Below are 13,689 nucleotides of genomic sequence, written 5' to 3' on the forward strand. Positions count from 1 at the left end.
CTGATTTGTTTCTTGTATTAAAGGTCTACCTAAAAGTCACTTTGTGTCATTTCAGAAATTTAATGTGACCTAGCTGTTAGGTAGAGAAGGGTGATAGCTAGAAAAAGATGTAACTGTGTTGGGTGTTCCTTCCATTTGTTTCAGAGGCCATCCTATTTGAGACAGATCTGGCTCTGGGCTAAGGCTGAGAAGGCACCAGCCTTGGGTGCCAAATTTTAGGGGGTATGCCCAAATTGGCAAGACTTTAAAAAAATCCACAATAAAAAGTGAAAAGCAATAACAGCTAACTTTATGAGACAGTGCACTTGCTTCAGGGTTATATTTTATTATTTTATTTTATTTTATTATTTTATTTTATTTTATTTTATTTATTTTATTTTGTTTTATTATTTTATTTTATTTTATTTTATTTTATTTTATTTTATTTTATTTTATTTTATTTTATTATTTTATTTTATTTTATTTTATTATTTTATTTTATTTTATTTTATTTTATTTTATTTTATTTTATTTTATTTTTTTATTTTATTATTATTTCATTTAGTTTCATATTATTTCTTCAATTTCTATGGCTACCTAACTCCACCAAGTGACTCTGGGTGGCTATAGAATTATAATATAATTAAAACAATTATAAAAACATTAAAATATTGAAAACATTCATAAAATAAATAAGTACAAACAGCAGCTGTGATGATTAATCAGCTAATAGTAAAGCCAAGCAACAGGGCCCTTAATACACTCCAAGCCCCAGACCCAGGTATATAGCCAATTTTTAAAAAACTTTGTGAAAAGCCAACAGAGTTGGACCATTCTGATCTCTGAGGGGAGGCTAGTCCATAAAGCAGGGGCTACAGCAGAAAAAGTCTGTCTTCTAGTTCCCACCAGTCAGTTCTTTGGCTGATGGGATCTGCAGCATGCCCAATCCGTTGGATGAGATTGGACAGGTAGAAACTCTTGGAAAAAGATGGTCCCACAGGTAAATTATTAAAAAAAATTACAATAGTGCATTGTAAATAAGGTGAAAATTCTGAGAAAAAGAAAAAAAAATTGCCTAGACCTGAAAATCATAAGTATAATGCTCAAAATCTCAAAGAAAAAAACCTAGAGTGTGTGTTTTGAAATTCCTTAAAAAATTGAAAGAGGAGCCAATGGAAGAAGGTAGAATATGACCTTGTGTAGAGTGCCAAAATACCTAAAACTGGTTCTGGTCAGAGAGAATGTTAAACTGGAAAGTCCTGGGACATACAGCAGAAAATTGGGAATACCTTTGGGAATATCCTTGCATAAGTTCAGTGATTAATTTCATAATTAACTTCTATGAGAGCCCTAAAGAGCTATTAAAAAGGTTTAAACCTACTAATTTCGATGCAGCTAGAGTGTTCCCTTGTCTTTCCTCCAATCTTTCCAGGGCAGTGGGCAGCCCATTGGTCATGGATCCCAACAGCATCTGTCGGAAGACTAAGCGCCTGGCAGGGAAACAGGCTGAATTGTGCCAGACGGAACCTGAGATTGTACAAGAAGTCGCCAAAGGAGCCAGACTGGGTGTGCGTGAGTGCCAGTACCAATTCCGTTTTCGTCGCTGGAACTGCACCAGCCACAGCAAATATTTTGGGAAGATCCTACAGCAGGGTGAGTGGGGTAGGCTTTGTTGCTTAAGTAGACCGTTGCCCTTTGGGATTCTTCCAGAGCAGAAGGGGAAAAAAAGCATTTATTTTGTTCATTAAAGAAATTCCTCATCCAAATAGTCTTCACAATTAAAGAGAGAGAAAAAAAGAGGACCGAAATTGCCCGTGGGATATAAATTCTTATGTGGAGATGATTCATTCATTCAGAAGTTGGGGGGGGGGGACACAGAATAAATTTGAAACTCTTCTCTGCTTGTTTTGAAATTAAATTGGGCAATAGGTGGGATGAAGACATTTGTTCACTGAATCCTTGCTGCATGCGTTGAGCTGGGCTATTCAGATAGTTCTAGGGCAGTGTTTCCCAAACTTTTGACATATGTGTACCCCTTCTATAATTTTCGTAACGCTGAGTACCCCTCATAAAAAACATATGGTACCCCTGGGGGTACGCGTACCACACTTTGGGAAACGCTTAGATAACACTGCAATTCTCCGGCGTTTAAACAGCTCCGCGACTCAACGTCAACTGTTAATGTTCCCGCAGTTTAAAAATGGCTGAACCTGAGCTGCGCGAAGGATGCACAGAAGTTCCCGCCATAATGAGTTGCGATACGATGTACGATGGCCCCAGTTCCCGTGTAAAAACTGCGATACGCGCCTATTTCTTTCCTTGTTCTGTGAGCGCAGCTAAGCACGGTGCAGTGGATATTCCCACGTGATCCCCACCAAACTCCGGTGCAACGCGTACCCCCACCAAACTCTTCCCGTACCCCTGGGGGTACGCGTACCACACTTTGGGAAACACTGTTCTAGGGTTTGGGATTAATTTAGTGCTTCTGTTGGAGGGTGGGAAACAGGAACTCTGCAGTCATAACAAGCACTGTTCTTCTCTAAATTACAGTGATGTTTATTATTTTGTGTACTATTTCCAGTACAGAGGCCTTAGCTTAACAAACTGTGCAGTCACACTTCCAAAAGGAGCCTTTTTTTAAATAAAAAAAGCAGTATTTTATCTACTTCTCTCCTTGACTCACACAGCTGTTTTCAGTTCTTTTAGCTCAGGGAGGTGAACAGAAACAGGAAAAAATATTCTTTCCTGAGCACCTTTGTCAAGCTCTCCTCTCCAATCTCTAATTTGTACTCCCCACCCCACTCCATGCTGCAATAATATCCCCCAGCCAGTCTGCTCAGCAGATCTTTCTTTGGATCCTGCTGGGCTTTCACTTGCAGATTCACCTGTTCCTTGTATCTCCAGTACATGCCATATAAATATACAATTTCAGCTATGGCCAATGGTGCCCCCTCCATTGCTTAACACTTCTGTCCTTTCATATATTTTCACTTGCATCAAGGGTCTTAATTAGGCATAAAGCTTCTTCGTGTCTGTGTGAGATTGTGCCTGGTTTTGGCACATAGGAAAAAACCCATTTGAATGTTAAGACCATAATATCATCTCACATCCTACCAGATGATAAAAATTATTTGTCTGAAATGAAGCCAATGAACTTCTTACAAGTGCTCATTTTATTAAGACACATAGTTAAAAGTGAAAAATCTCTCTTTGTGTTTATAGCAGAACATCTACTTTTCTGCCATTGCTTTCTTCCATGGTTTTTTTTCTTCATTTTCCCAATTTACTCTACGGCACTGAAATTCCATGTTGGTCTCCTCTTCAAGTACCACTAAAAGACAAAGAGGCAATGTAGTGATTCTAACTGAACCTATCTATAAACCCATTTCATCTTAAGTATTGGATTTCAAGATTAGCAGAAATACAAAATGTTTAGGCCTCTGTATGGACCTGCATCCAGAGTGACAAGCAATTTTTCTTATATTATTTAAATTATTCAATTAAAATATTGAGGGACTGTGTCTACAGTGCTTTAAAGACAAGAGTTAAACTGAGGTCTAGTTTAAGGAGCCTTGGTAGTACAGTGGTTTAAAGCACCCTGTTATTAAGACCAGCTGCCTGCAATTACTGCAGGTTCGAATCTCGCCAGGCTCAAGGTTGACTCAGCCTTCCATCCTTTCTAAGGTAGGTAAATTGAGGACCCAGTTTGTGGGGGCAATAAGCTGACTTTGTATAAATATGCAAAAGGATGAAGGCTATTGCTTAGCACATTGTAAGCCGCCCTGAGTCTCCGGAGAAGGGCGGCATATAAATCAAATTAAAAAAAAAAATGTGAACGCATTTAGATTAATTTAGAAAGCATTACTCCTAGTTGAGAAGTAGAATGTAGGCTTGGGCAGCTGTTTGGTATGTTAAGTTTATAGGTAACATTTTGATCCTTGTGTGCCTCTTCCAATACCCACACACATTGGGTATTGCAGTGATAGGAAGGACAGAAGCTTTAATTTTTCTTCCCCTGCCGTTGATCCTTTTCCAGATGAGAGAAGCCACTAACCTTGTACATGGTCACTAGTGTCGATAGAAGATTTATCTTCTTCCTTTTTAGAAAACGACTCTTTTTTATTATTAACTGAGAGGAAGCAGTAATCTGTCCCCCTTATTCAGGTGTAGGCTGATCAATTGGATAGTCAGGAAAAGCTGGGGGGGGGGTGGGTACTTGAGACCTATAAAAACAGAAGCAACCAAACAAAACACAGCCATGCATCACCTAGAGACCTAGGCATTACTGATAAGCAGTGTAGGATAACACTTCTAGATCTTATATATATATCCATATAAGATATACCCAGGACATAGTATCATATGATCTCTTTAACCTGTTTTAGTGTATTCAATTAGAGTATTAGATGTTTTATTTCCCTAATCTGAAAACAATTCTCTAAACCTTGCACAATGTGATTAATTGATTGACAACATTTAATTAATTACAAGGTTTTTTTCAGACTTTTTTAAATTTAAAAAACCCTGCAGTTATTGTGTCCCTTTGCTCACATAAAGGAAGGAATGGCTCTTTTAAGATGATGCCTGTTGCAATGTGTGTGTGTGTGTGTGTGTGTGTGTGTGTGTGTGTGTGTACACGCGCGCGCACACACACATACATACATACATACATACATACATACCAGTGGTGAAATGTAAAATTTGTTACTAACTGTTTTGTGGGTGTGGCTTGGTGGTGGTGGTGGTAATGTGATTGGTTGGGCGTGGCCAACTTTTTTTTTTTTTACTTTTAAAAGCATTTTTTCTACAACCTTAAGAGGTTGCAGGAAAAAATGCTTTTAAAAGCCTCTGACGATCAGGCAACTCAGCTGGGATCGTCAGAGGCTTTTAAAAGCATTTTTTTCCCTACAACCTCTTCAGCCTAACAGGTTGTAGAAAAAAATGCTTTTAAAAACCTCTGACGATCCCAGCTGAGCTGCGGGATCATCAGAGGCTTTTTTTTTTTAACTTTTAAAAGCATTTTTTCGGCCGAAGAGGTTGTAGAAAAAATGCTTTTAAAAGTAAAAAAAAAAAGGCTCTGATGATTGCGTGGCTCAGCTAAGCATGGGGGGGGGGGCAGGGATTTTTGCTACCGGTTCTCCGAACCACCCGCCTCCATCGCTACCAGATCGGGTGATCCGGTCGAAACCGGGAGCATTTCACCCCTGATACATACATACATACATACATACATACATACATACATACATACATACATAATGCAAAAACAAAGCAAGCATACATTTCCCTGTACAGTTTATTAATATGCAGATACAAGGTGAATTCTATAAATCATTTAATGTTTATACAATTATTTGATAAAGACTTTTGAAATTAGGCCACCATTGTATTGTTTTAAAAATAGTATTGGCTTCTGCATTGCCCATTGCAAAAAAAAAAATATGCGTTGTCCACCTCAAATCATCTTAGAACAGTGGTTGACTATAACAGCCCTTTTGGTGGAAATCAGGAGTGCCTGACAAGTTTGGAACAGTTATCATAACCTTGAATTATTAATCAGGTTACTAAGATATATGAAAGTTTTATGAAAACACAAAGGCCACTAGATAAGTTATTCTTGGTTAGAGTTGGATTAGAATTGGAACTCCTTTGGTACAATCCCCATTCACATATTAAATTATTAGGGTGTTCTTGGACGAACCTCCTTCTCTTATTACCTCTCCTGGAATTGGAGAAGATGAAGTTTGTGTGTGTGTGTGTGTGTGTGTGTGTGTGTGTGTGAAAGCAGAGGCCCATATACAACACCTTGAAATCTATGGAGGAAAGGGTAGGAACAAATGAAATAATGCAGCTGGGACTGTAGAACTGAGTATCTGATCAAGCTGTGTGGGGTCCCCTTGATCGTGAGGAAGAGGGGGAATTTAGCACAGGATAAACCTTTGCTGTTAGGTGAAGACTGAGAATAGAAGGATAAGCTACTGATGATGACCAAGGAACGCCAAGAATCCTGGCTTGCTTATAACCACCTTTTCTCTGAGTGGAGACAAGCGATACACAGGCTTCTAAGGGGTTGTGCTTTGTTCTTTCTCGCCGTGTGAGAGCGTGAGCGGTACAGGCATCTCCGGGGCTTTGGGGAGGGAGGCAGCAGATTATTGCTACAGGCCGAAGGTTTACTGCTGTGACATGTCTCCCTGTCCTTGTAATGAAGCAATTATGGATGCTCCCAGACAGCACAGCAGCTTTTAATAAAGCCCAAGAATGTATCCACGTCTGGGAGAGATTTACTGCCCCTCCCCCCTTCTCAAAGACTCTGCTCCTACATGTCCGTAGAGCTTCCTCAGACTTCCCAGCAACTGAGAGAGCAGAGCTGGGCCATAAATATGGCCAGGGAGCCTCTCTGGCACCTTCACAGTAAAAGCCCCTCCTTTCCCCCCACTCTAAGGGCAAAGAAACCCCCCCCTTCCTTTGTCCTTCTGCAGGTGATCGCTCCTCCAAAGGCCAAAACCAAAGTTGCTAGGCGGGAGGAAACCAGAGTGATAGGTAGCGTCTACCCAAATGCGACGTTGAACTGAAAGGGTGTATATATTCCCTAATGGAATAAAGTTAACAGCAATCAGAACAGGGCAGCATATACCAGAAGCTTATCTTCTATACTGCCCTTCTGCAACAGGTGCAGGAAGAGTGGCAAATGCTCACTTTTCGTTTGTCAGTTCCCTGATAACAACAGGGTCGAGGCAGTGGTGAAATCCATTTTTTTTTACTACTGGTTCTATGTGGCTTGGTGGGTGTGGCAGGGGAAGGATACTACAAAATCTCCATTCCCACCCCACTCCAGGGGATGGATACTGCAAAATCCCCATTCCCTTCCCCACTCCTGGGGGAAGGATATTGCAAAATCTCCATTCCCTCCCCACTCCAGGGGAAGGATACTGCAAAATCCCCATTCCCTCCCCACTCCTGGGGGAAGGATATTGCAAAATCTCCATTCCCACCCCACTCCAGGGGAAGGATACTGCAAAATCCCCATTCCCTCCCTACTCCTGGGGGAAGGATACTGCAAAATCCCCATTCCCTCCCCACTCCTGGGGGAAATATATTGCAAAATCTCCATTCCCACCCCACTCTGGAGCCAGCCAGAGGTGATATTTGCCGTTCTCCGAACTGCTCAAAATTTCCGCTACCGGTTCGTCAGAACCTGCTGGATTTCACCCCTGGGAGAGCCCAGGAGAAGGCAGGAATGAGAACCAGAAAGCCACGGCGCTTGGCACGGGCGATTCCAGGCGATTGGTGCTTGAATTGGTGCTTGAATTGAACTCACAAGACGAGCAAGCCAGTGGGAGATACCCGGGGAGAAAATAGCGCCCGTTCTGGCAAGACGGATGGAAGGCGGAACCATTGGACCGCCGCAGAGATGTGGACAAAGAGCCCCATACGAAAGCGATGCCACTGCATCGCCTTACAGGGGGAAAAAATCCCCCGCAAGCAGCCCTTCATTGGGACACAGAAGTGGGGGAGAGGAAGAGAGGAGACGGAGCCCTCGGCGGTGCGGCGCCTCATGCTGGAATAGAGCAGAGCAAAGGAGAAATCCTCACCCCCACCCCCACCCCCCCCGTGGCCGTGGCAGGTCCCAGCATGGCGAGGGATGCCTGGAACTCATGTCCCGCGGCGGAGGGGTGACTGGCGCCCCCCGTCATAAATTTAAATTTAAAAAAAAAATCCAGTTTGTTGAGATGGGAAGGGGGCTACTGCATCTTGGAATCCCACCCCTCATTTGTTCCTGCGTTGCTAACGAAAGCGATCTGTTGAGACGGCAACCTCTGTTAAAGGCTGTTCTGCGCTTTTCAGACGGGGTCCTTTTGGGTGGGAAGGGGGCGCCTTTCTCTGCGATGCCTTTTGAATGGCACCAAGCGCCATTCCCAGCTGGTTTAAAACTAGGATCTCTACAAAGAGCAGGGTTAACTCATTCGCCGGGTCTCCTTATCCCCGCCCTTTTCCATAACTATCTTTGTAGAGTCCAATCCGATGTATATTTATTTGGAAAAGAAGTCCGTTTTACTGATTTCAGGAGGCCTTATTAACAAATAAGGGTACTTGTGGGTACATCCCAGATTTCTGATGATTGGAAGTTAGCGTTGAATGGTAGATCTTTTTGGTTGGCAGACACATACCCAGAACGACAAAAATCATGCCCTGACAACATCAATTTTCCTCCTTGGTTATACAGTGTTGGTTTCACCCAGTGGTGAAATCCAGCAGGTTCTAACAGGTTCTGGAGAACCCGTAGCGGAAATTTTGAGTAGTTCAGAAAACTGGCAAATATCACCTCTGGCTGGCCCCAGAGTGGGGTGGGAATGGAGATTTTGCAGTATCCTTCCCTTGGAGTGGGGTGGGAATGGAGATTTTATACTATCCTAACCAAGCCACACCCACAGAACCGGTAGGGAAAAATTTTGGATTTCACCCCTGGTTTCACCTCATTTCTAGCCCGTCTTTTATTGTCACTTTAGCCATTTCCCCACAATTGAGCTAAAGTACCATCCATCCTTTCTTGGGTGGACCCAGAAAACTGCCTGTTGTAAGATTGATGGGTTTGCATCACCAACCTCTATCTTGCTTCTCCATTGCTTGTTATCACCCCTGGCTGCCAAAATGCTGTCTAAATTGGCAGCTTCACCAAGCAATGTAGACTTGCTGATTGGTTTTCTCATCGTCTGATGAAGTGCTGAAAAGGGCTCACTGAGAACCAGCGATGAAACCAACCAGCAGCCAATGTAACAGATGCCATGGAGATAGGACTTGGCAATGTCAATAGCATTGCTTTCTGTCCACATCAACAACATTGAATAATACTTTAAATCAATGGTTGGGAATTGTTCTATGAGCCTTTCCTCACTCTAAGGCAGGGGTCCCAAACTTGGCAGCTTTAAAATTTATGGATTTTCCCATGCTGACTGGGGAATTCTGGGAGTTGAAGTCCACAAGTCTTAAGGCTGCCAAGTTTGGAGAGCTTGCCCTAAAGATATCATTTGGCTAAAGAAGAGCCAATGATATTTATTGCCCAATCTCCCCAGGATACAGACACTTCCTACTCGTCTGATCACATAACCACACCATTCCAAACAGGGCAGGGAACGCAATAAAATGTACAAACCATATCTATGTTGCATTTTAAGTGGGAAACTATTATTTTACAAAGGATGAAGGAAAATCATCATTGTTTATGTAGTGTACTGTGGAGGTGGTGACCCTTTGAGGGCTGTATGCAACAAAATTTCATTTTAATGTATGCCGATTAGTGTACATTCAAAGAATGAATGCTAGGTGGCTCAGTGGCAAAGATGCTGAGCTTATTGATCAGAAAGCTTGGCAGTTTGGCGGTTCGAATCCCTTATATAGGTGGTCTGCACGAGCAGGGGGTTGGACTAGATGACCTTCAAGGTCCCTTCCAACTCTGTTACTGTTAGAAAGTTATTCTAAGAGGATGAGTAAATGCCAACATACATTATTGAACTAGAGCTATGCCTTTTTATGTTTGCCAAAAACTGTCCTTAAATAAGTAAGTTTTCTATAAGTAACAGCCAAGATAAAGCAACTACAGGTAATAGTGTATGAGAAAACTTCAGTGGCTTGAATTGTTGCCTATGATGACATGGCCTTCCAGTACCACTTGCTTTGCTTGGCCATTAAGGTTATTTTGAAAGATGACTTTGCCTAATGTGTTTTCCATCCCTTTTTCCCTCTCTCAATTTACAAAACAGATATCCGGGAGACGGCCTTTGTCTATGCCATCACGGCAGCTGGTGTTAGCCATGCGGTCACCCAGGCCTGCAGCATGGGTGATCTGTTGCAGTGTGGCTGCGAGGCAACTCGGAGCAGGGCACCTCCCCTGCCACCTGCCATCATGGGATCGGAGAGCTCTGCTTGGGAATGGGGTGGCTGCGGGGATGATGTTGACTTTGGCTATGAGAAATCCCGGCAGTTCATGGATGCTAAGCGCAAGCGTGGCAAAAGTGATATTCGGACTCTTATTGACCTGCACAACAATGAAGCAGGGAGACTGGTAAGGGCCGTATTGCTTCTTCAATCTATTTTATGCAGGAACCTCTGCTGATGGGCTGCTCTGCTTCCTTCTCTGTGCATAAACCAAGATGTACTTATTTGTTGGGTCATGTCCTTCTCAGAGGTCCTTCTCTCTTCTGTTCCATCTTGTCTTATATGTAGACAATTTTATATGTTCTAGACCTCTTAACCTAATGTTCTTTTACACTGCTGGGTTTCTGATCCTCTACATAATTTGAGAAGTAATTTTATGTGTGTGTGTGTGTGTGTGTGTGTGTGTGTGTGTGTGTGTGTGTGTGTGTCATTTTTAAATTCCATTTTATAAATGAGCAGAGCAGCCTTAGATCACCAGTGAAAACATATTCCCTGCCAGAACAAGAAAACACTATTGTTTGCTACAGAACTATCACTTGTGTTTCAAAAATGGATGATATTGCAGTTGACTAAATGAATGGAGAGGAAGGAGAAAGTACAGGAACAAATATAAAGCATTAAAGGATGCTTCTGGAACATAATAGCTAAGGTTCGAAAGTGTGATTTAAGAACTTGGATCAAACCCCATCCTGAAAAAGATCTCTAGATGGATTTTGGCAAAACCTTATCACAACAGACTCTGATGTGATGATAGGAATATTGGACTGTTAAAATATCTGCTTCAGCTCCCATATTTAGGAGATGTTTGGATAGTGTATTCCGTCTAAAATTAGTCTGTATCAGATGATGATGAATGATTCCTCCAAAATACAATTTTTTATTATCTAGATTTCAGAAGCATGATGCTATAATATATCTTATCTCTTATTTTTCTTTTCTTTTTTTTTAATGTAAGAGAGGAAGTGCTAATTTATTATTTTCAGGCATATTATATTCTTGAAACAATCTTGAGGACTACAATCTGATTTTCACAGTTTAGCTGACTGGCATCATTGATGTAATACTTTCAACACTGAGTTTAAGTATATGAAGCTTGTCAGCTCAGATGTTAGGAAAACAATTGTGTTTCTTGTAAGATATTAAGAAACAGCCTCTATAAAACATAGCTTAGATAGTGATACACTCATGGTTATATGAAATAACAACTGATCGAACATACTTCTTTGCAAATAAAACTGAACATAAAAGAAATTCAAAAGTGTAATTAAAATTTGCTAGGATCCATATAAAATGGCTTTGGGTATTGACGTTGACCTGCTAAGTTGTCTGTGGGATGTCCACGTTTAAAGCGTTAGCTGTCGCATATTTTTACAAGCTGTTGTGGTGGCAATAGGTAGAGATACAATATCTGTTTCCGGAAAAGAACGCACCCATCTAACCTTAGAAGAAACTTTCCGTTTCCCTGCTTGTTCTCACTTCTTATCTAAAATAATCAGCTAGGAGACTTCACTCCAGGGGTGAAATGCTCCCGGTTCGGACCGGATCGCCTGATCCGGTAGCGATGGAGGTGGGTGGTTCGGAGAACCGGTAGCAAAAATTCTTGCCCCCCCCCATGCCCAGCTGAGCCGCACAATCATCAGAGGCTTTTTTTTACTTTTTTGTTTATTTATTTTTTTTTTACTGATGATCACACGGCTCAGCTGGGATCATCAAAGGCTTTTAAAAGAAAAAAAACCTTTTTTTCTTTTAAATGCCTCTGATGATCCTAGCTGAGTTGCCTGATTGGCAGAGGCTTTTTAAAAAAAAACTTTTAAAAGCATTTTTTGGCCGAAGAAGTTGTAGAAAAATTGCTTTTAAAAGTAAAAAAAAAAAAAAAGGCCACGCCCACCCAGTCACATTAACCCCCCCAAGCCACGCCCACAGAACCGGTAGTAACAAATTTTAGATTTCACCACTGCTTCACTCTGATCTTACTAATCTTGCAATTGCCATTTTGTTTCCTATTTATTGTGGCTTTCCAGGCAGTGAAGAACCATATGCGGACGGAGTGCAAGTGTCATGGCCTTTCAGGTTCCTGTGCCTTACGCACCTGTTGGAAGAAGATGCCACCTTTCCGAGAAGTGGGTGACCGCCTGCTTGAACGTTTTAATGGGGCTTTTAAAGTGATGGGTGGCAACGATGGCAAAACACTCATCCCTGTCGGTCGGAACATGAAACCCCCTGACAGGCAGGACCTCATCTATTCTGCCGACTCGCCTGACTTCTGCATTGCTAACCGCAAGACGGGTTCGTTGGGCACACGTGGGCGAGTGTGCAATAACACTGCCATGGACATGAGTGGTTGTGACCTGCTCTGCTGTGGACGGGGTCATCGAGAGGAGACACTGCTCTTGGAAGAGAACTGCCTTTGCCGCTTTCATTGGTGCTGTGTAGTTCAGTGCCGGAAGTGCACAGTGCGCAAAGAGCTCAGTTTATGTATTTGAGTGGATATGGGAAGAACATTGAATAAGGATGACCCAAAGCAGAAGGACAGGAAGGTACCCACCGCCTGCCACAGAATCCCGAAAGAGCAAGCGTCGCCAAGCTGATTAGGGCATGGGGGCATCAAGGTAATCTAGTTGGAATCAGAATAATGTACTAGAGAATGTGCTGAATCCACTTTGGATTCTCAGAGCAGGTTCTTGTTGGTGGCCAATATTGTTCCTAGCACTTGACTACAACTTCTTTGTAGCAGGTCCTTGGCATCTAGCACCAGGCTATGGTTTCAGAAGGTCCTACCATTCCTTGCTACACTCGACATGTACTCCTGAAAATGAGGAATCCTGTCTTATCTGATACTCCCATGATCATTTCCAGCTGCTTGGTCCTATCTAGGCCTCTCACTATGGATTATGAACTGATTCTCTAGAGAGAGGTGCTGTGCTTCACTTATTAATGGATCTTTACTGTGTTTTAAGAGGACAGCAGAGATTTCTTGACTATCCAATCCCCCAAATTCCCTTACTCCCCTTTGGGCTGCCATTTCTTTTTACAATAATAAAGTTATTTAACTCATTTTTTCAAGTGTGATTCAAGAAGTGATTACAAGTGCAATTAATATTGATCAGTAAGTAATTACTTGTTTTGTTTTATTGTTCGTCCAAGTAGAATGGTTAAATGACATAAAAGTGGGGGTTTTCCCCCTCTCCAAAATTATGTCCATTGAATTATCTTGAGAATACAATAATACATCCTGAGCAGAGATGGGAAATCATCAGGACTGAAAAATAGAGAAATTATCCTTACTTGTGTTAATAAATGGGGAAATAGTTTATTGCAGATTGATCTCTAATAATAGTTCTTGGAGAATTAGAAATGCTAGAGCTGAATTGTATTATATTTATAGTTAATGATGCATGGATAAGATCTGGACTGAATTAATATCAGTAGAGGATGGCCCTGTTGGACAGTAGAAAGATTTTTTACCAAGTCAATGATCAGACAAGTGCAGCTTAAGCCCATTCTAAGAAACTGATTTGAGAAAACACCTCAGACAGACCCCCTGCCTAATTCACACAGAGACAAAATACAGGAAGCATATTCAGATTTGCAAGATTTGGTCACTACAGTTGTTCTAATAAAAGTATTTTTTTATTACATAGCATTGGTTTCTCAGTTTAGTCTACCCTATAGGGCTTATAGTACCCTTATTCTATAGTTTTACAAGTTTTACCAATCCTCACATTACAATATGAGCCATCCAGAGCCATCTATGCGGTCCTGTGTAGCTCACCAATA

The 13,689-nt window shown here is 41.7% G+C and overlaps 1 protein-coding gene across 3 annotated transcripts in view; it reads left to right on the forward strand.

Moving 5' to 3' along the window:
• The window catches only part of WNT6 (Wnt family member 6), a 51,327-nt gene extending 38,361 nt beyond the window's left edge, over nt 1-12,966 (forward strand). For 2 of the 3 annotated variants that reach the window (XM_034433739.3, XM_034433738.3), the window contains exons 2-4: nt 1,412-1,632; nt 9,738-10,039; nt 11,934-12,966. In XM_034433739.3, the coding sequence (XP_034289630.1) occupies nt 1,412-1,632; nt 9,738-10,039; nt 11,934-12,395 (985 nt within the window). In that variant the 3' untranslated portion in view covers nt 12,396-12,966. The remainder of the gene's footprint in view (nt 1-1,411; nt 1,633-9,737; nt 10,040-11,933) is intronic. The other variant, XM_034433740.3, reaches the window with a different exon arrangement.
• The last annotated feature ends 723 nt before the right edge of the window (nt 12,967-13,689 follow it).

This window comes from Pantherophis guttatus, chromosome 1 (genome assembly GCF_059756535.1).
Source record: "Pantherophis guttatus breed Tessera chromosome 1, ASM5975653v1, whole genome shotgun sequence".
NCBI lineage: Eukaryota > Metazoa > Chordata > Lepidosauria > Squamata > Colubridae > Pantherophis > Pantherophis guttatus.